We start from the raw sequence: 27,363 nt of genomic DNA, 5'->3' as shown, positions 1-27,363 counted from the left end.
TTTATGCAGTATTTTTATCATCAGGCTGTATAGAAAACTTGATTTTAATTAATTAGAAGTTACCTAAGTGCTTAAACGTACATCTGGCCCAAAATCTGATTTCAACCACAAAACACAAATGGCTAACTGCAACTGGCTTTGCTTGTACATTTTTGGTGATTTTACTGTGATTTACTCCATCTTCTCTGCTTTTAAACAGTATAGTGAACTAAAATATACTTGGCTGGTTTGTGCTGCTGAAAATGAAAACAAGTGGTTTCTGACTGGGGAGGAAATGTTCATAACCCTGGAGGACCTCAATTCACAATAACAAAATAACAGTTGGAAGGAATCTTAGAGGTCTTCTAGTCCAACCCCCTTCTCAGGAAACGCTACACTATTTCAGAAAATTGCTTATTTAATCTCTTAAAAACTTCCAGTGTTGGAGCATTCACAACTTCTGGAGGCAAGTTGTTCCACTAATTCATTGTTTGAACTATAAGGATTTTTTTCTTTGTTCTAGGCTGGTTCTCTCCTTGATTAGTTTCCACCCATTGCTTCTTGTCCTGCCTTCAGGTGCTCTGCAGACTGGATTGACTCTTTCTTCTTTGTGGCAGCCCCTGAGATATTGGAACACTGCTATCATGTCTCCCCTTGTCCTTCATTAAACTAGACATACCCAATTCCTGCAATCATTCTTCATGTTTTAGCCTTCAGTCCCCAGGTCTTCTTTGTTGCTCTTCTCTGCACTCTAGAATCTCAACATCTTTTTTTATATCGTGGTGACTCATAATTAGTGGTAGCTTGAGACTGGGCCTGCTATGGAGGGCAACCAAATTATATTTTTCCTGAAGGGCCATCGGCCATTGTCCTGAGTAACCCCAAATACAGTAGTCCTCAACTTACAACAGTTCTCTTAGTGACCGTTCGAAGTTACAACAACATTGAAAAAAGTGACTTATGACCCATGTTTCATACTTACAACCTTGGCAGCATCCCCATGGTCATGTGATTTCCATTTGGATGCTTGAGAACTGACTCACATTTATGACAGTTGCAGGGTCTCAGAGTCACGTGATCACTTTTTGCTAACCTGACCAAGTCAAGTCAAAGGGGAAACCAGATTAATTTAAGAGTGGTAAAAATGATTTGATTTGATTTGATTTGTCAATTGCTTACAAGATAATAGGTATAAGTGTAAATATAGTGATGAATACATGGATACATATAAGAAAAAATGAGGCAAAACTCAGCAAATTTGTCACTCAACAACCTAAATTTTGGGCTCAACCGCGGCCCATAAGTTTAGGACTACCTGTTTGGGTAGATTTCAGGCCACCCATTCCCTCTGCCAAAGGCCTGACTACTTCACGAAGTCCCTGCCTGCCCTACCTACCCAGCTACTTTCTCAGCTTTCTGCTTCCCTGCTTGCAGAAGACAAATACCACGTCCGGGAACGCCATGCGGAACCTAGGCGCTCCAAGCGAAATCCCGCAGCGCCGGTTTGTCCCCCGCCAGCTTGGGCCGGAGCAAGGCTGGGCTGCAAGGCAGGGCGGGCGTCGGATTGGGCGCCAGCGGGCGGGCCGGCGCGCGCCTTGGAGATTGGCTCTGCTCTGCGCTCAGCCCTCCCCGGCGCTACTTGCTACCGCCGCCGCCGCCGCCGCCGAGGACGATGTGGAGTCAAGTCGCGGCAAGCAAGGCTTGAGGGAGGCGGTGGCGGCTTCCGCAACGAGCAAAGAGGTGGGTGAGGAGGGTCGAGGGAGAGACCCACTTCGGGAGGGCCCTTTGCTAGCCGGGAAAAGCTTCCCTGTCGCTTCGCCCCACTGTCGGCTCTTTTCCCTGGGGGAACGAGGGGGAAGGCCAGCCCTCCGTTGCCTCCAAGGTGCCCTGCCGAAGAACTTGTTTACTTGGTTGCCGCTGGGCCAGGAGCTTACAAGGGAGGCGGGCGAGCGCTGGATTGCGGTATCAGGGAGAGAAAAATCTAATGGAAGTGGGGTGGTGGTGGGTGGTGGGTGTTTGGCTGGCGCTAAGGGCCAAAGCCGGGCCGTTTCAAGCTGCCTTGCGGGCTTGTAACTGTAGCCTGCCGGACTTTCGCCCCTGCAGCCGATGAACCCTCCGTGAATGGGGTGTAACTCTCACAGCTCTGCAGAGTATAGTTGTAGCTGTGGAAATTCTGCCTTGACTGCAGTAGTTAAGGAGTGACAATCCTGTATCGGGGGAGGGTGGCAGTTTATTTTATTTATTTTGCCAAGTAATTATAAGATAACAGGTACAAGTATAAACATAGTTATGAATACATGAAATGGATACATATAAGAAAAAAAGAAACAACAGGACAAGGACGGTAGGCAGGTTTCATTCTATCTTCTGGGACTCTTCCAGGTATTTTTAATACTCTGTTGCTTTTGGCTGAAGGTACAGTACTGTGCCTTTATACTGTACAGCGCAGGAATTTGAAGTGGGAAACATAACCCTACCATAATTTCATTCGTTATTTCTGGGATAACTTCCTTCTCACCCAGTCCCAGTTGAAAAAGTGCAGGTCTTGTGTTCTTTACCCTTCACTTTCTGTCTGTTCCTCTCTTCCTGTAGTTGATATAGTACTCTATACTCTCCGGAGTCCAGAAGGCTAACATGCTACCAGACTCTAAAAAGCTTGGGGAGAGGGATCCCAAAGAAGACCCATCTGTCACTCTCTTCCGGGAATATCTGAGAATCAAGACAGTCCAGCCTCAGCCTGATTATGGTATTAACTTTTTTTTCTTTCCTTAAAGAAAGACAAAGTCATAAGGCTTTCTGTTTGACTAGATCCAATCTGCAGCCAGCTTTTTTGGCTGAACTGTTAGATGTCTACCATCTGATAGGAGCACACCCGCAAAAATCTGGTTCCTTTTATCAGTCAGAGTTGACATTCATGCATGATTTGTTAGACAAAGAGAAGCAAGCTGATTTCTAAAGTTTACTTGAATAGAATTTATCTTACCAGTTCTGTCTATGATGCATTCAGTTCATTTGTCATGTACAGTTAGAATAGAATAGAGTAGAATAGAATAGAATAGAATAGAATTCTTAATTGGCCAAGTGTGATTGGACACACAAGGAATTTATCTTGGTGCAAATACTCTTCAGTATACATAAAAGAAAAGATACATTTGTCAAGAGTCAAGAATCATAAGGTACAACACTTAATGATAGTCATATGGTACAATAAGCAATCAAATCATACTAAGAAACAGTCAATAAAGATCATAAGGATACCGTTGATCTTATTGTGAAAAGAAAAGGCTCATCCAATTCAATTGTATGTATGTGAACCATAGTATATGCCTAACTCCTTCATACCTTTTTATTCCATATGAATTTAATGCTGCAATACTACATATCTTGTGCATATTGATTTTCAGACTTTGTTGCACTGATAATCAGCATTCAGTACACCTGAAATTTGTTACAAAATGCGGGGTGGGGTGGGGGGAGAAGAATTAACTTTCATTTTATATCATGGCTTTCTTATATTAAGAGCAATTTATGATCAGACTGTACGATATTACATTATGAGATTATAATTCTTGGTCAAGAAACGGGGCGTTTTCATGAAGCATAGTTTGCTATGTGCTTTTGTACAAATAACTAGCACAATGTGTACCATATCTTTGCAAGCTGGCTATATTAAATGACATTTTAAATATGTATGTATTAAATGAAGATTTTTCTGAGCAAATACACAGTACCAATATATCTGTTTGATTTATGATTTATTTATACACCTGCATGTTATTTTGTTCTTGGCACACTCAAACAGAATTCTGCCTATGTAAGAAACATATTCAAAGTGTGATTAATTAGAATAGTTTATTTGTTACTAAAAATGCCCCAAATAGTGGTAAGAAAAAATATATATGTGGTTTTCTTTGTGTGTGTGTGTGTGTGTGTGTGCGTGCGCACATGCATATGTGTGTGTATGCATATAGTCCTGGATCTATGATCATAAGAAAGATCAGAATTTCTATTGCTAAATGAGGCAATTTTTTTCATACCAATTTTATGACCTTTTTTCATATAGTTGTGAAATAAGCAAATCACTGCAGTTGTGAAGTGAATTGTGCAGTCATTAAGGAAGTCCAGCTTCCCCCACTGAGTGTTTATTGGAAAGTGGCTGGGAAGGTTACAAATGACAATCATATGTTCTAAGGATGCTGCAGCTGTCGTAACTACATTTTGGTTGTCAAGCAACCAAATTTTCATCATGTGACTGTGGGGATGATACAATCTTCATAAGTGCCAGAACTGGTTATAAGTCATTTTCACTGAACCTAGTAAGATTTACTTCTAAATAATCTGTAGAAGATAGAAGTGTTAGCTATCTAAGATTGATGTACTAATTAAGCATGCTTCATGGGAACAGTAGAAAACTAGAGTTTGAGTGTATCCTGTGAAAATTTTTGCCTTTTTAAATAGGATGTTACGACCATATTGTGGCTCCTCTGGATTTGTAATGATGGAGTATTTGATCCAAATCCGTTGAAAGTAAAACAAGATTCTTTTGTTTTAGTAAGAGTGGCATACTTTTGAGATGTAGAATCTAAGCAGAATAGGGTTATGTGACTTGTTCTTTATGTCAAAAAAAGAAAAGAAAGAAAGTTACACTCATACACTCCAGCAAGCACTGAAGGAAGAAAATATTATTACCTATCTTTGGTTTGGTTTGAAGGAGCTCCTCCAGAAGAAGAATCCACCAAAAGCTAATATCAGTTGTATGTTTGCATGGCTAATGAAATTCTTCAGAGTAAAAACTAAAGATTTTTTCCCTCTTGCACTTTTATTTTCTGACCATACAGCCAGAAACCTATACAATCAATATAAACTTTTCTGAAAGTTAGAAGTCTTGGCAAGAAAGCAGTTTCACATTTGCAACTTGGCAAGAAAGCAGTTTCACATTTGCCTCCCTGACACTATTTATGCAGAAAATATCCTTATGATTTTATCTGTGGGATAAATGAGGCAGTGTAATTCTACAGATGGTCTCTACCATGCATAGGGTTGATCTTGCACTATCTGGGGAAGAAACAGTTGCACTGTATAAAAATTGAATAAAGGAATGAATGGAAATGATAAGACTCAAGAACTGTAATAATCTGAACAAGGAATATATTTATTTAAGTCTCACAGTGATTTCTATACAGTTTTTATATCTATCACTTGATATTTAGAAATAATCCCCAAAAGGAACAAAGCATCAGGTCTGGGTTTTGAGGGAGCCCACTTAGGATGGCGATTGCTTGTTTATTTTGCTCTGTGTCCAATTATCTTTTAACTTGAGTTTCATTTTTCATTATGATTATTTTATTGATTGCTACCTTCCCAAAGGTTCATGTTGTTTGGATGTCCATATAATATAAATAAATAAAATAATACAAGTCCGTCTAGTTGATTTCTTCTCGCAGTGCCCGTGTCCATATAGAAAATCAGTGTAAAGCGCAAAGCTGACCTCCATCTAGATCTTCATCATTTTCATTGTGGAGGAACAAATGTTTTTATTGAAGAAATTTGTAAAACTTTCATTGTAAACAACTCTGGAATAATATTCTGAAATCTTAAGGCCTCCATATTAATTCCAGAATACTCAGTGTGTCAATATTTCTTCTTCTACTGGTAATAGCTGAAAAGCTAAAATAATAGTTTTTTATTTTAATTGTTTGTGGACTGGATGATATACGTGAGGGAGGACTGAAATGCACCACCTTGAAATGGAAAGTAGAAACAATGATGACTCAGTTGACTGCTGGAAGCACTGCTTGTCTGTTAAGGGCTCATTGTTAATTTTACGGCTTTGGGCAATTTGCTGTATGTCTTTCCATGATAATGGTTGTCATCTTTAAAAATATTAGTAGAATAATTAAAATAAACATATAATAGATGACAAGTGAGCTTAAACACATGTTGGAGAGATAAGAAGCCTCAAGATTTAAAACTTTGTCCATTGCTTTATCCTTGGGGCAAAGTTTTAATTCAAATATTGCACGTGGGGAAAAGTTTTATAGAACTTGTACTGTCATTTTTAAAAATTAAATATTGATTGAATTAAAAAGACGTTTGTAATTTTCATGGTGGCTTCATATTTTCTTCCAGAAACAGCAATAAAATTCCTGGAAAGAATAGCTTCTGAACTCAACCTACAGTGTCTGAAAGTAGAGGTAAAATAATGAGAAACCCTTGCACTTATGCAGATTCTGTCAATTTCTGATTTGTTGCTATATGGCCTCTTTGTGCTCATAATTTAGGAAGAAAATCAGCATCATTTATCTTTGTCATGCAGGCTTAAGCTTTGAGATAAGGGATTTAAAAAAATAAAAATTCACCATATATTGTTATTGATAGCAACATAGAAGTGATTTGTTATTGCTTTCTACAAGGATTTCCCTATCTTACATTATCAAGAAGTCTCTCATTAAAGTACTATGCAAATCTAATCTAATTTACTTTTTAGCTTATAAAAATGTCAGCTAGACCCTGCTCTCTGCTGAGTCAAAGTAAAGGAATACTGTCTCTCATGTACAATACTGCTACAGCTCAGGGTTTCAATTTCATTCCATTGTTAAAATAGATATAATGGTACATTGGGGCAATTTTTGTTCGGGGCATTTTCCAAAGAGATATTTCTATTTGTTGTTTAACTAATGTTGCTTTACTCTGTCATCTGAGTTAATAATAAGAAATAAGATGGCATTCATTTCAAATTAGGAGGAAAAAAAAACTATAAAAGATTTTAACAAAGTTCAGTAGCATAAGCTAAAGGCTTGCTACCTAGAAACATGGTTCAAAAATAGTGACCTCAACATCTATCAAAATTAAACTCTGTAATAGCACATACTAATTATCCACAGGATAAAGTGGACAATTGATGGAATTTTATTTTTTGCAACTTATCCCCTTCAAATGTTTTTGCTGTTCTCATCTATTTCTTTTCCCCAGAGATGTATAAAGTCTTATTTCCTGTATAGTTGCAAGCCACATACCCATGTTACAATTGCATGTGTGATGGAAATGCAAAGATACAGACAGATATGCAGGCAATAGATCAGTTCACATAGCATAAATTCATGCTGCTAGAATTAGTCCAGACAGTTGCACCATTCACATATAATAGCCCAGGGTTATGGCATGGTTATGCTGTACAAAGAAGCATATTATTGAGATAGCGATCATTATTCAAAATCATTTGGAACATGTCATCTACCAGCTATAGTGTTAGCTGCCTACTTAGGCAGTGAATAAGTTTATAGAGACATGGGTGTCCAAATGTATTAGTCTTAATAATTGTATCTTATTGAGTAACATGCTGGATGAAATAGATATTTGGCCTGATTCAACAAAGATCCATTTTTAATCATTTATTAATGACTTCAGAGTTATAATAATATTTAAAACTGGCAGGCTTTCTATGTTATCATCTGATGTAATGTTAAAAAAACTGTACTGGTGTTGGAGAAACTTAAATCTGAATCTGCAAACATCATGCAACTGATCTGATGGCCTTACATACCAGAATCTAGTTATGAGGATGAAAATGAGCTGATAGTACAAACAAGGATCCATTTAGGTTAGTTTAATCATCTTGGACAAAAAGAAAAATAGACATGTAGTAAGAGTTCCACTGCCAGGGTTTTTTAAAATTGATTTTTAATTTTGATTAATTAGGGTTCACTGAATGTTGACTTCGATTATTAGGGTTCATGGCATGAAGATAATTGATTCAGGCTTACTATTACATTTTTGATTGAATCATACTATGGTATGTTTTAGATTGTTTATAGTTCGTAGTAAACCTGTTGGAGCTGTGATCCTTTAAAGAGCCTGCTATCCAGTTAATCTGTTTATTACAGGTTCTATATCCAATAACCCAGTCTGACCTTTTCAGCTTTATGTGCCACATTTAGACTGACACGTGTTACAAATGAATGCTATGGGAAAGGTTTTTTACTAGGAAAAGGCAAGGAATATAATTTTGCTAGGCTGTCCTCCTATTTCTGTTCCTGTATTAAAACCGATTCTCCTCAGGTTGACTGAGCTGAAAGTGTTAAAATGCTCCTATGTAAATAAATCATTTCAAGAATTGGAGCTTGCCTTTCTTTCAATATTTATGGTAATCAGAACCAGTTTTATAAAACTGAATTGACTTCCAGCCTGTTTTGAGTTTTCCATGTTGTTTGGAGTTGCTGTGGGCTCCCTCTAATGACATCTGGATTTGCTCTAAACAGAAAATTAAAATTGAGAAGTGGTATATGGATCTCGATGGTACTTTGGAGCTGCCTGAAGAGACAGTAGAAAAAGAAGGCATGTCTGTTTGAAAATCATTTTGTACTTTTCTTTGCAGTTGCTTATATCTGAAAAGCAGTTTTGTATGTATAAATATTATAAATGATTATTGCTTCCACTTTCTGTGTCTATACTTCTATTGTTTTCAGTGTCTGGATTCACATAGCATGCTAAATCATAATAATAGGGTCTTGAGCAAAATGCTGGGCTAGACATAAATTATCTAGCAAAAGTGACTATCATACAAATCAGGATTTCAGCAATGAAACTGTGAAATTCTTAACTATCATGCTGCCTGCTTTTTCTTATTAAATTTAATAAAAGTATTTTGCCATTTCCCTGGAATAAATAATACAACTTTTCAAATTCAATTTTTATTTTATAAAATTTTATTCTCCCCATGAAAAGAGAGGAGGGTGTATATAGTGTGAAAACTATACAAAGTTTTATTTTCCAAACTTGCACAAAAAAGAATCCCATCTGATCTAATGTTCTGTTGCAGGTCTGCCCTGACCGTGTGATCACCATTCTGACTTGGAAAGGCACAAACCCACAACTCCGCTCCATCTTACTGAATTCCCATACAGACGTTGTACCCGTGTTTGAGGTTAGGAGATCTCAGTGGGGATTCAGTAGCAACTTTAGCCTTGCTAGAAAAGAGAGTTGAGGGATGATTGGATTCCTTCTTCAAAACAAAACTTCCTGGCAAAAGCCAGGAAACATTGTTCCAGGGGAGAAGTGGTCAATCTCATCTTCCTCTTTGCTATTCCTTGTTTTAGTTTACAGGTAGTCTTTGACTTGTGAACATTTGTTTAGCAACCGTTTAGAGTTATAGTGACACTGAAAAAAGTGACTTATGACTGGCCCTTGCACTTAAAAATCAACGCAATGCCTCTCTGATCATGTAATCATAATCCAGGCACTTTTGCAACTGGTTGCATTTACGATATAGTTGCAATGTTCTAGGGTCATGCGATCCCCATTTTCCTCCTACCACTTTCCTTCCAGCTTCTGACAAAAAAGCTCAATGGGGAAATTGGCAGGGGAGATGGCAAATTGAGATCATGTGATGTCTCAGTGACTGTGGTGATTCATTTAATGACCATGGCAAAAAAAGTCATAAAATTGGGTATGGTCACTTCAGTAGAGGTATTCAAGTAAAGTTGCCATCGGTTCGGTGGGCATGGCTTGGTGGCCGCACTTTGTGCACGTGCACACTTTGTGTGCACGCGCGTGCCAAACACGCACTTTGCGCAGGTGCAGAGGCGTTCTAATTTGCCTCCTGCAAGCCTGCACGATGCTGGTCACTGCAGCAGCTGCTGCACAGTGCTATTCTGTGCTGCGCAAAGTAGCTGTGCTTTGAATTCTGGCCATAAAAGTGAGTATGGAAGCCTGGGCAGGCAGATGGGCCAAACACAGAGCAGTGAAGAGAACCAGTTCAGTCTCCACTTCTCATTGCCCGCTACTGGCTCTCCAGAACTGGGCAGAACTGGTCGAATACCACCACTGGGTCACTTGATTTCTCACTTAACTACTTCACTGTTTAACAATGAATTTATGGTTCCAAGTGTGGTCGTAAGTTGAGGACTTCAACTGTTGGTGGTCCAGTGGTTAGAATGCAGTGTTGCAGGCTAACTCTGCTGATTGCCAGGAGTTCATTTCTGCCTGGCTCAAGGTTGACTCAGCCTTCCACCTTTCTGAGGTTGGTAAAATGAGGGCCCAGATTGGTGGGGGACAATATGCTGTCTCTGTAAACCACTTATGAAGTGATATGTAAGTCTTAAGTGCTATTGCTACCTATACACAAAATACAGGTTACACTGCTTTTATGAAAATGTGATGGAAATTCATATATGGGCCATTAGTAGTATATGAAAATTCCTTTCCTCTGGAAATGAAAAGATGAGTTACAGGTTGAATTTCATGATTTTTCAATCAAGGTTGGATCTGCACTTTGTAACATTTTCAATTCTTATATTTGTAGGAATAGAAACACTATGGGGGAAATAAAAATATTATTAACTAGTGGTTGTTTAATAAAGAAATTTTATTTTACTGTGGATATTTGTAAAGAAAAAATGGTGTTTGGTATATCTATCTATAATGTTGCACCAGCAGGTAACTCCTTATAATAACAATGGAGTAAAGAGAAATCAAACAACTTGCTTATTTATTTACTTAGTATCAAAGCAGTAAATTGATACTGCTTATATAAGCATTCAAGATGGCTTACAACAATAATTATATGAATAATCATAATTAATGATTATTGACTGTCAAATAGCAAACAAAACGACGATGGGTACAAAAGGAGGACTTTGTAAGCCAAGAGGAAATCTATATTTTTCAGCAACTAGAAGTATATCCCGAAATGGAAAGAATGGGTAGGTGTAATATAGTCACCACTCAGTGGATTTTTTAAGTTCACATTGTTTACAAAGTAGTCTACGCAACTGACAAACATTATGGCAATATATCAATTTGTATAATTATCCAAGTAATATAAGTTATCTCATTACATAAATGTGCATTTAATGGACTAAACAGACATTCATTCTGTGAATGGTGGCAAATATACATGTCCCAGGATAACGATGCAGGATCCAATCTTGAGTCAGTCCCTAGGACCAGAAGTTTGTTCTTCCAAGCTTTGGGCTCGTACTGTTCCCTGAGGATGGGCTCCAGCATAAGTCTGAAAGCTAGAAGAAAAAACCTTTGGTCTCAGGGACCGACTCAGATTGGATCTTGCAGACATTAATTTCCTCCATTGGTGGGTTAAGTGTGTTTGTACATTTCAAATTAAACTGCAAGGAATATAATAAAAGAAAGTAAAAAGTGGGTATATTTGCTTGGTTTCAATGGAAAAAAGAGAACAAAGGGCTATACTTTAGTCAATCCCAGTTCTTTGGCATCCTGAGTTTGTCCTCAGAAGGAGGACTGATGCTTCTCTCATCTACTCTGAAATATTCCAAAATATTAAGACTTGAGCAAAAAGAAAAGCACTGATGACTAATTAAGTAATTCTAGAACAGGGGTGTCAGAACTTTTTCCCCCTTCGCTAAACTGGGCATGGGCATGGCTAGCGCATGATGCATCCAGCCCATGGGCCGGGAGTTTGATAGCCCTGTTCTAAGGTTTCCAGAATTCCTCACTGAAACATGGTTTGGAATATAGTACAAACATAGGATATAAAAAGTTTGTGCTTTAGATCCTGATTACTCAAAGGAAAATACAAGTATAAGTCAGAAAGCTTGGGGGAATGAGATAAGAAAGAAATAACACTTAAGTGTGAACTTACCTTTAGCACACTCTCCTGAAATAGTTATGCCCAACACTTTAGGCTGGTGCATTATTTACTGGAGGAATAAATAAAAAACCCCAATAATTCAAAAAAAATGTCATTGCTTTCTTTCCAACTATAAGTCTGACTCTAAAATTGTGATCCATCTACAGTATAAAAGACTGCTTATTTGTTCCAGACAAATTTTTTGAGCTTGTATTATAGTTGTACTACTGTAGTGGAAAATTGCTACAAAAATAGCTGCTGAGATTTTATTGTGGTATAAATAGTAGAAAACTGCCATCCAGGGCAGTAAATTTGTTAGCTTAAAAACTCTGGTTTTAAAAAGTGGTTCTGAAAGAGGAAGCTCTGTGAAATGTTAATGTAAATCCAGGAAGCTTCAACAAAATTTGGAACTGGATAACAGAGCGTTCTAAATGAATCTCCCAGCTTTAATTAAATTACCATAAAAGATTTACAGACTCACCAACTTTTGGTAATGATAAAAGGAGGCAATTAACATGATGCCTTCATGATTATTTTGCTCCTGGTTACCTTGCAGCTCCCATACTTTGCGACATTTTCCAGAAAAACTACTTCCTCACACAAACAGAGAATCCAAAAAGCATCTTCCCCAAAGTCATCCTTGCTGAACTCAGAAGCAAGTTTTTCAAAGGTTGCCTAGTTTCTCAAGTCAGGAAATGTGTAAGTTTATTTTGATTTGTTCCCAATACTGTAGGGTATCACTGAAAATAGTCAGGCTTTTCCTTTAATGTCTTAACAGGCAGCTGTAAGAGCAAAGCCTCATTTCTCATCCATTCACATTTTTCTCATTGTTTCATTTTCTTTCCTGCAGAAATATTGGCAGCATGATCCTTTTTTGGCTTTCAAAGACTCTGAGGGAAATATCTATGGACGGGGAGCTCAAGATATGAAATGTGTATCTATCCAGTACGTGTAACCTATCTTGTCCTTCTATTTATGTTCTAGACCAGGGGTGTCAAACTGGCGGTCCGCGGGACAGATGCGTCACACGCAGGCCATGCCCACCCCAGTTCTGCGAGTGGGAAAAACGTTGTGAAGCATCACGTGACAGCAGTGTGATGCCATGAGTTTGACCTCCGTGTTCTAGACAGTACAAAAGACATTTGTTTAATAAGGAAAGCTACTTTGGCATTTTGTCTTGCGAAATGATGGAAGTGAAGGGATGTGACCAAGGGAGTAATTCGTGCAAAGAGCATTTTTCGAGTTGTGGTTGTGAAAGTGATAGAAATCAATGCTTAAGTTAAGAAATCAATGCTTAACTTGATTTGCTAATCCTGTCTGTTTTGATTATGTGCTGTTATGCCATATTGTTTCATAGTGACAACATAGATCAGGGGTGGGCAATTAATTTTCCCAAGGGGCTGTATTGGACTGTTGTGGAGGGCTGAACCAAAAGGGCCATGAAGATATATAATGACATATGCACGCACATATGTCAATTGAAAAAAATATATAGTCGCTTTCAAAATAAAAGCAATGCACTTGTAATGCGGTCTAGTGGACCTCTGGCAGCCCGAGGAGGAACCAGTCTACCCACCTTCGAAGCAGGAGCAGAACCAGCCTGCCAGACTTGCTGAAGCAGTTAACTTCCACCTTTGGTAGTGCTGGCCGTTAAACCAGTTTAATTTCCGATTGACATGAGCTAGACAGAAATAATCAAAGGGCTGGATGTGGCCTGGAGGCCATAAAAATGCCCAGGTGTGACATAGACTTTCTCCATGATAACCTGTCCCTAGCCTAGTCCTTCAGGTCATTCATAATCTCTGTAACTGAGTCCATCCACCTTGCTGTTGATTGTTCTCCTCTTCTCTTTCCTTCCACCTATAAACTGATTGCCCATCAACATAAAGCTGATGAATATTACCCCCATTTGCTCAGGTTTAATGCTGTATTTTAAGGATGAGCTGCCTTATATAAATACAAAAAAGATATAACAATAAAAAAAAACAGAAAAAGAAGAAATAAGGGACAAAATATTTTTGTCCCTTATTTCTTCCTTTTCTGTTTTTTTATTGTTATATCTTTTTTCCTTCATTTCTGTTTATTAATGCAGTTAAATAAAAAAAAGATAAAACTTGGCTGAAAAACAGTGAGCTGGAAAAGGCAGATTGCTGCTGTATTCAGAAGATGGTACCAAATGGTAGTTCTTGCAAGCAGAAAATAGGTGCCTTGTATGCAAATACCAGGCTCTGCTTTGCCCTGCAAGGCATGTCTTAGAATTCAGGGAATTTTGATCCAGACTCCAGCTAAGTGTTTGCTCCTTTCCAATATACGGCATCCATCATCAACACGTACTCCTTTCCCTTAAAAGGGCTATGTTATCTTTTTAATGTGACACTAAATAAGGCATTTTTCTTTCAGATACCTAGAAACCATACGGAGGCTGAAGGCTGAAGGAAGACGTTTTCCACGAACCATTCATATGAGCTTTGTCCCAGGTGAGTTAAATAATAGCACATAGCATAATCACGTGTCTCCTAATTTTTGCTCAAATAAGCAAAAAATACAGCAACTCAACACACTCTGCTTTCATGTGTAAAGAGGCTTCACCAGTGGTAGGATTCAATTTTTTTTACTCCTGGTTCTGTGGGCGTGGCTTGGTGGACATGGCAGGGGAAGGATACTGTAAAATCTCCAGTCAGAGGTGGTTTTTGCCGGTTCTCTGAACTACTCAAAATTTCCGCTACCAGAACTGGTCAGAACTTACTGAATACCACCTTTGGGCCTCACTAATGGTCTGCTGAGGATATATTCTCACAACAGAGCATCTCTTGTGTGTCCATTCAGCAGCAGACCAAAGTCAGGCTAAGGTGTTCTGTTTCCCATGTGGCTATTCTATGATATATGGAGGAGAAAACTTCAGAGATCAACCGTCTACTAGCTTCTGTTGGCCTGCTCTAGAATTGCCCTGTCCCAACCAGCTGGTGCTTCATGTGTACTGCCATTCGTGCTCTGGTTGCCATACTGACACACTTTTTCTGTTTTCTTATTGTTCAAACATGGGAGCATGCTTTGGATTTTCCACAAGACAAGTATTTCTGTTGAGATACAAAACTAAAATCTTCGCAGGTGGCAGCCCACTTGTGCCCAGGGCTTTCCTTCACCTAGAAGCTTCTCTTCTTCCAAATCGAAGAGTCGCACACTGGTTTTTAAAAGTTTTGTCTATAAGAATGCCCAGCGATTGATGCATATGTGTCTAGGATTTTAAAAACCATTGCAGATAATAATTTTAAACGGGTTGAAGCTTGTAATTCTAAGCATGCAGTGCTGTGCTAAAAGTGTGATTCAATAAAAAGGGCTTTCAGAGATTCTCAAAGCAACTGTTCCAAACAAGCATCAGAGCCAGCTGGAGCAGAGGTACAAGGGCAGCAATTGGCAGTTCATTTTTCCTAATAGATAATTCTTCGTGAAAGGGAAAAGGAGAAGAAGTACTCCTCCAACCACAGCTCTGAAACATTTTTATGCTGTCATATTTTTGGCTTGAGGACAGAAGCCATTACTGTGGATGTGAGGAAGAGTTTTTACTTAGGGTTGGTGATGTTATTTCCCCAGGCAAATGAGATGCAAGCTAAGTCGCCTAGTAAAACCCACAGAAGTCAATAAAGTAAACATTTTCAGTATGGATTTGCAACAAAATAGTATCACTATATTGTTTTGGAAGAAAAGCATAGATTTCATTTCTGCAGCAAAATATTAAAACCACATCTTTATCAATGTTGGTTAAACAATATGGGGAGATTATGTAAAAATATAAATACAAGAGAATATTTGTAGCTCAGGATTGATGCTGTATATTGGAAAGGAGCTTGTCATTGGATTATATTGGATGACATATGAAGAAGATATTTAAATTCAGAAGTAGTTAGGTACAGCACCATCACAATGCCATTTTTTAAAATGATAATTTTAAAAAAATCACAGAGCCTCCAAATTTTCATTAGGACCCTAATATAGGGAAAGAGAGACTAACCCTTTACCTTGACATGGTTTCTTTGACAATTAATTCCCTTCATCCTATCTGCGCCTGTGATCAAGCAGCATACTACTAGGGTGTGTCATATTCTACTCCAGGGCTTACAGCAGCTTTGGGAGGAAAATTAATTGAAGAATGACGCAGAAGCTTTTGAGCAAATAAATAATTTGGGATCTTTCTGCAGTTGTTCTAAGATCGTTCTACTCTGTTCTTTTGTTGCATCCCAGTGAGACGGAACTTGTGGTCTCAAATGTAATGTTATGTCCCATTAAACAGAGTGATTGCTTTCCTGATTAATAGCAGGAAACAATTAGTGCATTACAAATTTTGGGGCAGACACACAACAAAGCTGATGAACGGGTTTTGGAGAAAAAACAATTTTTTGTTCTTTGTGGGCTATGCTAGTACAAAGAGAGGAGGCCCCCTGCATGCCAGATTGCAAAGCACAAAAGCTCTTTTGGATCCTGTAATTTAGTTCTTCAAATATTTCCACTCTGAAATGCTGGTTTGGAGATCAAAGCAAAAGTAAGTAACTATCTGGGCTTTCTTTTTCCTGCAGATGAAGAGGTTGGGGGCCACAAAGGGATGGAATTGTTTGTGAAGACTCCTGAATTTGCAGCACTTAATGTTGGCTTTGCCCTGGATGAAGGTGAAAATCCATAGTATGGCATTTGGGAAGCAGTTTTGCAATTGAAAAACATGCTGTCACTGAAATCATTTTCCTTTTTTTCTTAATAAAATTATTCTTTGTGATTACTTAGTTTCCTTCTCAAAGCTATGTGAATATAGGTTTGTTGTCTCAGAAGCAAGGCCTATACAGCCTTTGTACAGATTCTTTTAATGATGATGATGATGATGATGTCTTCCCCTACATCAGGGGCGTCCAACCTTGGCAACTTTAAGACTTGTGGACTTCAACTCCCAGAATTCCTCAGCCAGCAAAGCTGGCTGAGGAATTCTGGGAGTTGAAGTCCACAAGTCTTAAAGTTGTCAAGGTTGGACACCCCTGCCCTACATGAATACAAAGCCAGTTAGTTGATGCTATAGTTGCTTGCCAAAAGGCTTTGAAGAAAGCCTCTATATTTGAATGGCATTTGTTATTTACGATTGTTGTTTGGTTTTCTCCTAGGTCTGGCAAACCCAACGGACACTTTCACTGTATTCTATGGCGAGAAATGCCCATGGTGTAAGTAAGATCTGAAATGTTCTACTTCCTCTCATCTGTTTTCATTTTAATCTGCATCATCCTAAGATCTATACTAAAAACTATCTGCCGTATCTCCGCTACACATAATGCATGAATTCTTTGGAACAGTTTCTGGAGTTTTGTCAGTTTTATGTCTACTGTATATTTTTTTCTTAGTTGCAGCTATATTTCTTTGCTACATCGGCTTTCACTCTGTAGAACTATAGTCACACTTACATCTCACTGGACTGATGTAGAATTTTAGACCTCCTCTGGTGCTTGTTGTTTTATAGTTTGGAATTTCAATAAAGGCATTATGAAACTTTCTAATGTTTTATAGTATATGCCTGCAATTTAATTTAATTCAAATGTTGAAATCTGATTCTCTGAAAACTCAAGAATTACTGCAGTTAATGTTGGCAACTAACTCTAGTTATTAGCTGTGGTTGTGTGTGGGGTGTATATATGTTATTGTGTTTATTGTGTTTATTATATTCTATTTTATTATAAAAGATGTTATCTGCATTATCTTTTCCCCAAATTTTATTTATAAATTACAAGAAAACATGTAAAATGTAAATACATTTTTAAAACCATCAAAAAGAACATAAAAAATTAACAAGATAATCTTCAAACATATACAGAGAAAAAAGTTTAACAAAAAAAACCCATTTTTGTTTCTCTTCAAAAGGTACATGCATTATGATTAGGAGATAGAGTTTTATGGATCATTTTGTTGCCATTTCCAGTATAAAGAAGCCAAGCTCTTCTTTTATTAAAGTTGCTGATTTGTTTGAAACAAGAGTTTATCTGCTAATTGTAGTTGTGTCCTTCAATGAATTGTTACTTCTTTGGAACATGGCACACTAAAAAGATACATCATGTATATACCCTTTATTAAAAATGTGTTAATCTTTGGGATATAGTTTGAAATTACAATTATAATTTATAAGATAGATAAATAGATAGATAAAATTTATATATATATTAATGGCAATTATGTCAAATACTTGCTGTATCTTGGGAGTCGTACACTGTATAAATGCACTAGGAACCATAGGCAGTATAAATGCACATTGCCATCTTTATTATTGTAGATAAAAGATTCTAGCACAATTTTTTGAGCTTGTCAGCATTACAGAGGCACAGAATAACTGACCCAGAGTTATTCTGGTTCACACTTGTATTTAACAGGAAGAAATACTGGGGATAACTGATTAACTCAAAGTTAGTTTGCACACTATTTAATTTTTTTCTATTCATAATATCCAATCTTAAAACTCCCAGGAGAGTGATGTACTTTTTAACTTGCACCAGTCCTACTTGCTGTGGTAGTTAAACATTTATGTTTATGTTTACATTTTTGGTCTTTCTTTAAATGACCTCAGGGATTAAAGTGAAAGTAGAAGGAAATCCGGGACATGGATCCAGATTCATTGAGAATACAGCTGCTGAAAAGATGGTAAGAGGCCATTCTCTATAATATACAGGGCCAAGGAAGGGTGGGAGGTAGAACTTATTATTATATCTACATGTGAAAGTAGAAAATCAAAGCAGACACTTTATACGAACTGTCTGCTTTGCTGGATGTCATGTGCAATTTAGAGTAGGATTATCAAACTGCAGTGCTCTAATTTTGTTAGGCCGTAACACTTGATTATGAAATTCAGCGAGGAAACCTCTATGGTCAGATGTTATTAAAGTTATAGCCCATCAGTTTCTAGAGAGACAAAGGATGCCTATTTTTTGTTTACAAATATTTTCCCCATTTTATCATAATTCGCTAAAAGAGGTAAAATCCCATCTTGCCCAGAAGCTGACACTAAAGGCAGTCCTGTAGAAGTGGGGAGAATGCTTATCATTGCATTTACTTTTGATTTTCCCGTTCATAGCACAGAGTGATCACTTCTTTCCTAGAATTCAGAGAACATGAAAAACAAAGGTAAGAAATACAAATAGGTGAAGTCTATCAAGCTAAAGAAAGGCAATACCTGACCTTTATGATTGAATAATGGTATTTCCCCATCACTATGACTTTTTTTTAATGAAAGTACAATAAAAGAAGAGGGTTTTGTTCATCTCAAAAACAATTGATTGTGGCATGGCTTCGTAGACTGTATCCTAGTACATGAAATATACAAAGTGATCCAGTATTGCTCTCCCAGTCTTTTATTACAAATACATTGCTATCACAAATGTCCATTTGAACCTTCAGCTGTGATGTGGAAAACAATTCCGCTTTTTCTTTCTACAACTGGACTGAAAGGTATAGGTGACATATATCCTTCATCACCCTTTGATTCTCTAAAATGGATTTGGCAGTTTTTCATTTTAATGATGAAAAGGGTGAGTAATGAATTACAAAGCCCAGCTCTGCCATAACTCTACTGAGATGAAATTCACAAAATAATTTCACAAAACCTATCCTTGCCTTCATATAATACTGTATACAGTGATGTACTTTGCATAATTCCTAAGAATTTCTGATAAGTCAAGCACTTTAAAGAGGTGCTTTGTAAATCCAGAATGGCATTATATTCACAAAGGACATTTAATTTTGAAAATTATCTGTGTGGTGACTTTTATTAATATATTGTTGGATGTTGCACTGTCTACCATTTGTCATGTATTAAGAGCCAGTCCTCAGAAATATGGCTGGGTCCACTTGTAGGTGCCGTTCTCACAACACTAGTATATAGTTGGTTAAAATCTGAGAACTTTGACTAACACATCGAATTAAATTAATGCATATAACAATTCTGATAAATGCAGGGATGCTTTACTGTGATGGCATCTGTTCTGCCAGTAATATATAGAAGTGATGTTTTGTATGTATGTTTTTAAGATAATGTGTAAATTACAGAATCAGGTATCTTCTGCAGTTTTTGTTGGGCAGTGATTCCTATAAATATTTGGGCAGGCGGTCACATGCCCTTGCCCCATGCAGTTTCTTCATTCTCAGGGATTTAGCAATGAATTTATTTAAAAATGACAAACAAAATGTATAATTTTTTGTTGTTCTTTCTCACAGATTGAAAAATGAGGGACATCTCACTTTAGGAGATGTAACATCTGTGAACCTGACCATGTTGAATGGAGGAGTATCATTCAATGTGGTCCCCTCTGAGCTCTCTGTTGCCTTTGACATCCGGCTCCCTCCAACACAGGACTTAAAGGTACAGAGAAGGAGAAGGTTACCAGTTTTCATTCCGTAAAGATTTGCCTTGAATATCTCATCATAATTGGCCAGATAATGTATTTGCTCTTCCCACTTATGCTAGAAAAAGCAGCAGGAATGGAATGGAATGAGTTGGAAGGGACCTTGGAGGTCTTCTAGTCCAACCCCATGCTTAGGCAGGAAACCCTATACCAGGGGTGTCCAACCTTTCACCTTCCCTGGGCCACATTAGAAGATGAAAATTTGGTTTGGGCCGCACATAAAATAAAATAACAGTAACAATACCTGATCATCCAAAAAAACCATAGAAAACATAGTTAACATATTAAATTTATTTGGAAATGAAGTTAGTGAGATGTTTTTATTATTTATTAAAAATTATTTATTTTTTATCACAGTTTTTTTATCACAGTTTTTTTATCATGGTTTATTTTCCGGCCAAATTTTGCGGGGGGGGAGGAGAAAGCTCGCCCGCCTCGCACCTACCTCTCCTCCTGCAAATGGCCCGGCTGGATGAGGCAGGACTGGAAGGCAGAAGCAGCAGCGGGGGGCAGAAGCAGCGGCGGGGCAGTGGCGGCAGCGATGGCAGGGGCAGAAGTGGCGGCGGGGGCAGAAGCGGCAGGGGCAGAAGCAGCGGTGATGGCGGTGGTGGCAACAGCAGGAGGTGGCGCTCTGACGGCGCCTGCCTTTTCTGTTGCTGCTTGGCCTGGCGCTCGCCTTGCCCTGCCTCGCGCCTGCTTCTCCTCCTCCTCCTTGCTGGCTCTGGCACGAAGGTTGGGGTGGGCACTGGGCCGCATTACAAGGTGACCTGGGCCGCATGCGGCCCTTGGGCCGCAGGTTGGACAAGCCTGCCCTATACCATTTCAGACGTTATTTATTATTTAATAAAAAATGAATGTACAGTAGTTATTTGCAAGTAGTTATGGACATATTTTGTTATGCTCATGTAATACCACTATTCAATGAACTACACTGGTTCCCAATAGGCTTTTGGGTGCAATTCAAGCTGCTGGTTCTTACCTTTAAAGCCCTACATGGCATAGGGCTGGATTACATTTCCTAAGAACATCTCCCTGTGTCACATTCTCTCACATGGAGGGCATGCTCCAGGTTCCTTCTTTTAAATCTTGTCATCATCAGAACGGGTGCCATTTTTTGTGTTTCGCCCTAGAAGTATCTCCCCTCCCCCATATATGACAGCCCCCTTCTCACCTTTAAGAAAACCATTAAGACCTGGCTTTTCCCTCAGGCATTTGGGGCGAGTTATATGGGAGTTCCCCTGTGGTGATTTTGTTGTGTGCCTGTCACCATTTTACATTTAGTTTTGTTTATTGTTATGTATGGTTTTTTCCCCTTTTTTGATTTATTGTTATTTTATGCTGTGCACCACCTATCGTTTGAGATGAGCGATCTTATAAATCTTAAACTGTTTCTGGCTGGTTGTTTGTTTTTTACAAACCTTGTTAAACTGTCCTATAAAATATTGTCCATTTGTTTAACAATCTTGCAGTGTTTGTAGCAGTTAATATGGAAGTCCTTAATAGCTTTTCTTGATGTTTGAAAGAATTGGAGAGCCTAATTCCTTTACTTGTATATTACTTTCAAGAGGCCTTGAGGGCTTTCATGCTCTATGTCTGTTTAATGAAAGATTAACAGTGTTTTGCAACACATTCCCCCACAAGCTGCCCTGGAGAGAAGTGTCAGGTATCTATCATACAGACCTTTGATCAATATGTACCTTTGAAGCTACACATTTGATGTTTCCTTACCTTTGAGGGAAGAAATATTCTTAAACAGGCAGGAAGGAGCGCAGAGAATTGTAGAATAGAATAGGATAATGAAAAGTAGGGTATCTGGCCAAGAATTGCTCAGAACAAAGGGCTTTCTCATATCACATATTGATTTGTCTTTGCTTTGCAGGCATTTGAGGAGCAACTCAAAACTTGGTGCAAAGCAGCTGGAGAAGGTGTTACATATGAGTTCCAGCAGGTAACTGGGAAATGAGGGTTCACTCCAACTACTTTTACTTTAGTTCTAGAAGCAAAACTCTAAATTGGTTTTGGCTTATAGCCTTTTAGAGTTCTGCCACTGTCTTTCTCTCCCTTTCCTCCTTGGGCCTTTATCTCAACAGGGCTGTCTTTCTGTGGTGCCCTGTGCTCCACAGCCTCTTTTAGTCCTACTGCTACTTCTGCCAGGCTTTTGCCAAACATTCCTGGATTTTGAGAATCTGTTGCCTCCTCCGAGTTTCACCTTCTACCTTTTCCCTTGGGTTAGAAATGCATGGATCAGACAGTTACCTCCACAGAGGAATCTGATCCCTGGTGGAAGGCATTCAGTGACACCTGCAAAGACATGTGAGTACATTATTACATTTGCCTTTTCTCATTTTTCTTCCTTTTTCCTTAGTCATTCTGGGATAGGAGCAACTTCACCTGCTAGATAGGAGGAAACTGTATTTATATTTGGTGAAGAAGTTGCTATGGACTGCATTAAGAACCACATTATACCACATTATAAAAAAACCACATTATAACAAAAATGTTGAGACTCTAGAAAAAGTACAGAGAAGAGCAACCGGGATGATTAGGGGACTGGAGACTAAAACATATGAAGAATGATTGCAGGAACTGGGCTTGGCTAGTCTAGTGAAGAGAAGGACCAGGGGAGACATGATAGCAGTCTTCCAATATTTGAGGGGCTGCCACAGAGAGGAAGGGGTCAAGCTATTTTCTAAAGCATCTGTAGGTCAGACAAGGAACAACGGATGGAAACTAAGGAGAGATTTAACCTAGAAATAAGGAGAAACTTTGTTCAGTGAGAACAATCAACCACTGGAACAGCTTGCCCTCGGAAGTTGTGGGAGCACCATCAGTTGAGACTTTCAAAAAGAAATTAGATTGCCATTTGTCAGAAATGGTGTAGGGTCTCCCACTTGGGCGGGGGGTTGGACTAGATGACCTACAAGGTCCCTTCCAACTCTGATTATCTGTTAAGAAAAAAAGTATATACTGAAATACCCTCTAGCATAGACCACCTTTCCCAGACTACCACCTGTCTATATTCAGGGATTGTAAGGGCTAAACCAACAGAATGCTTGCAAGTTGGGAAAAGCATGGAAACTCCAACTTCTCGACTACTCCAATTCTGCATCATCTCAGAAGCCTACAGGTCCATTTTTTTCCCCCAGTTGATAAATTCTACCTTTGGAATAGTTTGAAACTTCTGAAACTGCAAAAAGACCAAGTTAAATAACAACCATCACACGGGGAGCTTCTCTGCCATTGTGTCTCTGTCTCTTCAGGAATATGAAGGTGAAGTGTGAGATCTTCCCTGCTGCCACTGACAGCCGCTACATCAGAGCAGTGAGTATAGATGTCTTTCCTAGAGGCACCTGACCAGCGGGAGTGCTTATCTTCTACTTACTTGCTCTGGCCTTGGTTTCTGACACCTGCTTCTCCTTCCAATATATTTCAGGCAGGTCACCCTGCAATTGGCTTTTCCCCCATGAACTACACGCCTGTTCTGCTGCATGACCACAACGAATTCCTGAATGAGCGGGTCTTCCTTCATGGGATTGAGATCTATGCTCACCTCATCCCAGCACTGGCCAGTGTCCCTCCTCTGCAAGCAGAAGTCTGAGATCCTAGCAGATGGCAGTGATTTGGGCTGTGTAGTCGTGGTGGGGGGTTGGGGAGAAAAACCAAAGAAATTGAGAAAGGACACTATGATATTGTGACTGAGGGCTTTGGTGCCTGATAATCTGTGTTTTGCCAAGAGGAAGTGGAATTCCAGCATCCCTGGATGTTACACAAGGGACAAAACTATCTGGCAGCATCAGTTAATGCAACCATATGTAAATTAGGGTCTTGTTAATGTCAATGACTTTTTCTCTGCTGCATACTAATGAACACAGAGACCCTTCTTTTCACAATTCCAGATGGAAAACCGTGTCCTTTTTTTTCTACTAACAATTTCTCTATTTGGAGATAAAAGGATAGTCTTCATGGTTTCTAAATCAGCAAATTCTAAATGCTAGCTTCTCACTACTGAAATGCAATTGAACAGGAAAACGTTATTGTCATATTAATTGTCTTCCTGTTACCACCATACTGTTTTGCTGTGTGGTTTTTTTTAAAAAAAGAAAAAGAACATCATTTATATTGGTAAATCTAAGGCAAAATAGAGATGAAGACCTTGAAATCTTGAGAAGTTGGAGTCAGATGAGAGTGCTATTTAGGCTGATGGGGTTGATGTGGAGTTAGTTATTCTTCTTTATTTACTTTGTCTAGCATGCCTAATACTACTATGGAAGACCATCTCAACACTTATAATATTGAGCAATTTTTCTTAGTTTCCCTATTTGTAAAGGAGAATCAATTATGGCACTTACCCTTTGCTTCATGAGTTCTTTCAGAGGCAAAAATGTTTTGAAAGTAAATGAAAGGGAATTTAGCAATAGCACTTTGACTTATATATTGTTTCACGTGCTGTACAGCCCTCTCTAAGCAGTTTACAGTGTCAGCATATTGACCCCAACAATCTGGGTCCTCATTTTACCCACCTCGGAAGGATGGAAGGCTGAGCCAGTGAGAACAGTCGGTGGAATTAGCCTGTATTCTAACTACGGCGCCACCATGGCTCTTTTTATTAAATAAAGTTTAATTACAGTGAGAGACCAAGATCTTGAAGGAGGAGTTAAGAATTAATACAACTTGCTTAGGAACTTTCTTCCCTATTCTATTATCTTATCCCACAGAAAGATGGGGATGTCCCTGAATTTTTACTCCTTGATTTTTACTCCATACTCACTAGCAGTATGGCTGACTGCCTCAATTATCTACTGAACCTGTATTCAACTAATTATAAATGAATGCCATTTGGATTCTTTGAATGCCAAACGTCTAAGGGTAAAATGGAGGTGATCAATAGCCTGGATGACTTTTCTCCCAAGAATACCTTGGGGATGGCACTATATCAGAACAGTGCATCCTTTCCTTTGAGGCATTCTTTTCCAAATTTTAACTGGAATTCTGCTGAAATATTGAAGTAAACTGAAATCATCAGTAAAGGAACTGTATATGGTTTAAGATAAGGAGAAATATTCAGCCACATTTCCTTGAATAGATGCCATTCTGTAAAGAATTTGTTAACATACACCTGCCTCTTGAATGTTAGCTATGTTTCCCCCATTCACAGCATTAGCAAAAGGCAAACCATCCCACGAAAGGGGTATTTTTCCCAGTTTTATACAAGATAATTGGTTCAGGCTGAAAAGTGAGAGAAGTTCTCCAGATATCATATTGACATACTTTATCTCAGGTTCTCTTCATCCAACTTGTCATTAGCAACAAAACCTGAATTTCTTCCAGAATGATTATTTTTGACATACTGCTGTAACGCAAGATCATCCCACTGCATTTACACTGTCAGGTACACTTTCTCTTTTTAATATTGGATAACATCTGTTAGAAACTTCACTCATACTGTCTAGTGTCTTAGAGCAACACATACTTAGGGAATATGGAAATTTCCCCCCTTTATTAGTAGACTATTAACTACAGGTGATTTTTAATATGAAACTAAAGCACAGATAACACCGTGATTTGTCTTATTATGTATACAATCATAATTTGTGAAATTTACTGTGAAAATATAAATGCTTTGTAAAGTCTTATATCCCAAAATGTTCAGGAGTCAAAATAGAGCTAAATCAGGATTCTTTCAAAAGCCTAGGGAAAAAGGCTAATGTGTGCATTTTTACATTTCTGTATAGTTTTGTACAATCTTACTTGGTAGAAAGTCCCATTGTGTTCTGTTGTGTTTTGGTAAACATGCACTGAATTTTTGCATATATGTAGATGTGGATATTTTTTTAGATGAACATATCTCCTTCGGGGAAATGACACTTCCACATAAGTCTATGGTCTCAAAATTTTCTTTAGTTTTGCTTTTTGTTTGTTCTGTTTGCCATGTTCCAGGATGAATTGCTTCTCTTAGTTAAGTTTGGCTGAAAAGAGAAATCATAGGACTATATGTGGTTATTAGATTAATAATTGTATATTAGGAAGATGAACAGAAAGCTGCTTATGGGCTTCCAAGAGGCTTTCAGTGCTCTTTGATCCAATACAACCTATTGGGGGAGGTAGGGGGGTGGGCAGCATCTTCTCTCACATAAATTTAAATTGTTTGTGCCCACATGAACAAAACAGTACAATTCATATCATGGATTATAGCAACACTTTTGGCAAAGTTGGCAACTTTAAGATGTGTGGACTTCAACTCCCAGAATTCCCCATGTTAAATTTTTTTTGCCAAGATTTCAAAAGTGGTTTGCCATTGCCTGCTTTCAAGGGCTGAAGGAGAATGATCTGTCCAAGGACATCCAACTGGCTGGCTTCCTCTGTTTTTTTTTCCTCAGCAGGCTGTGAATGGCCATATACGAGAGTTTAAAAAGAACTTCTGGTCTTTTAAAATCAGGTGTTCTTTGCTGTCCTTCCTATCTAAACCTAGATAGAAATTTATTCTGTCTTGGAAATATATTTTTTTCAGTTTATATAGAGGTGATTTTAAGAAACAAATAGAATTAATAAATCAAAACTTACTCAAATTTTAAAATTAGATTTGTGTGCTAACTTGGGAGGTGCGAACTCAGAAGGTGGTAACAGTTGATTGACCTTATTGGAATTCTGAAACCAAGCAGGGCCCGGTGGCATTTTGATAGGAGACTAATGAGGAATTCTAGGGCTGTAGGCTTGTCTGGGAACTCAAAACCATCCCCCCCAAAAAATGTAGTGACAAACCATTTACAAAACTAATGGGCCTACAGGTAGTCTCAATTTATGACCATAATTGGGACTGGAACGCCTGTTGCTAAGCAATTTACTCATTAAGTGAATTGGACCCAATTTTATGACCTTTTTGCTGTGATCAGGTGAACCACATGATTGTTAAGTGAACCTGGCTTCCCCATTGACTTTGCTTGTCAGACATCCCTTGGGAAGGTTACAAACGATAGTCACGTAACCCTGGGATGTGCAATGGTTGTAAGTCTGAGGACTGAACGAAGACACTTTTTCAGCACCTTTTTAAAATTTCAAACAGGTGTTAAATGAATGGTCATAAGTTGAAGTGTCCCTGTATACCAATAATCCAACTTCACTCAAGTTTTCCTTTTACTCCGAACAATAATTGCTTGGAACTATTTTCCACTAGATGGCGAACTGCACCTAAAAATCCTCCAACATGGAATAATTTCAGCCTATGGAACAACTATCAAATATTGTTGATATTACTCATATTTGTTGGGAGTGGGATGCAACAATGCGTGTATTGATATAACATGGAAATAATTAAAAATGATTGCTTGGTTAAAGGAGAAGATGCACAAACATTAAAATATTAAAAAC

General features: G+C 38.4%; 1 protein-coding gene across 3 annotated transcripts; it reads left to right on the top strand.

The window, feature by feature from the left end:
- Nucleotides 1-1,635: 1,635 nt before the first annotated feature.
- ACY1 (aminoacylase 1) lies at nt 1,636-26,564 on the top strand. Of its 3 annotated transcripts, none has more exons than XM_026725130.2 (15): nt 1,636-1,719; nt 2,572-2,725; nt 6,109-6,173; nt 8,798-8,902; nt 12,432-12,526; nt 13,982-14,058; nt 16,153-16,242; nt 16,723-16,779; nt 18,168-18,241; nt 18,672-18,721; nt 19,811-19,955; nt 21,878-21,946; nt 22,232-22,311; nt 23,259-23,319; nt 23,432-26,564. In XM_026725130.2, the coding sequence occupies exons 2-15, from the start codon at nt 2,614-2,616 to the stop codon at nt 23,594-23,596; spliced, it is 1,245 nt and encodes a 414-aa protein (XP_026580915.1). In that variant the 5' UTR covers nt 1,636-1,719; nt 2,572-2,613; the 3' UTR covers nt 23,597-26,564. The 3 variants fall into 3 exon arrangements, with proteins under 3 accessions (XP_026580915.1, XP_087780166.1, XP_087780167.1); XM_087924040.1 differs by having other exon boundaries at nt 1,636-1,969; XM_087924041.1 differs by lacking the exon at nt 8,798-8,902.
- The last annotated feature ends 799 nt before the right edge of the window (nt 26,565-27,363 follow it).

The sequence above is a fragment of the Pseudonaja textilis genome, chromosome 2, assembly GCF_049901715.1.
Source record: "Pseudonaja textilis isolate UNSWEBS1 chromosome 2, rPseTex1.2, whole genome shotgun sequence".
NCBI lineage: Eukaryota > Metazoa > Chordata > Lepidosauria > Squamata > Elapidae > Pseudonaja > Pseudonaja textilis.
Note: the sequence above shows the minus strand (reverse complement) of the source record. Positions and strands in the feature narration are given on the sequence as shown.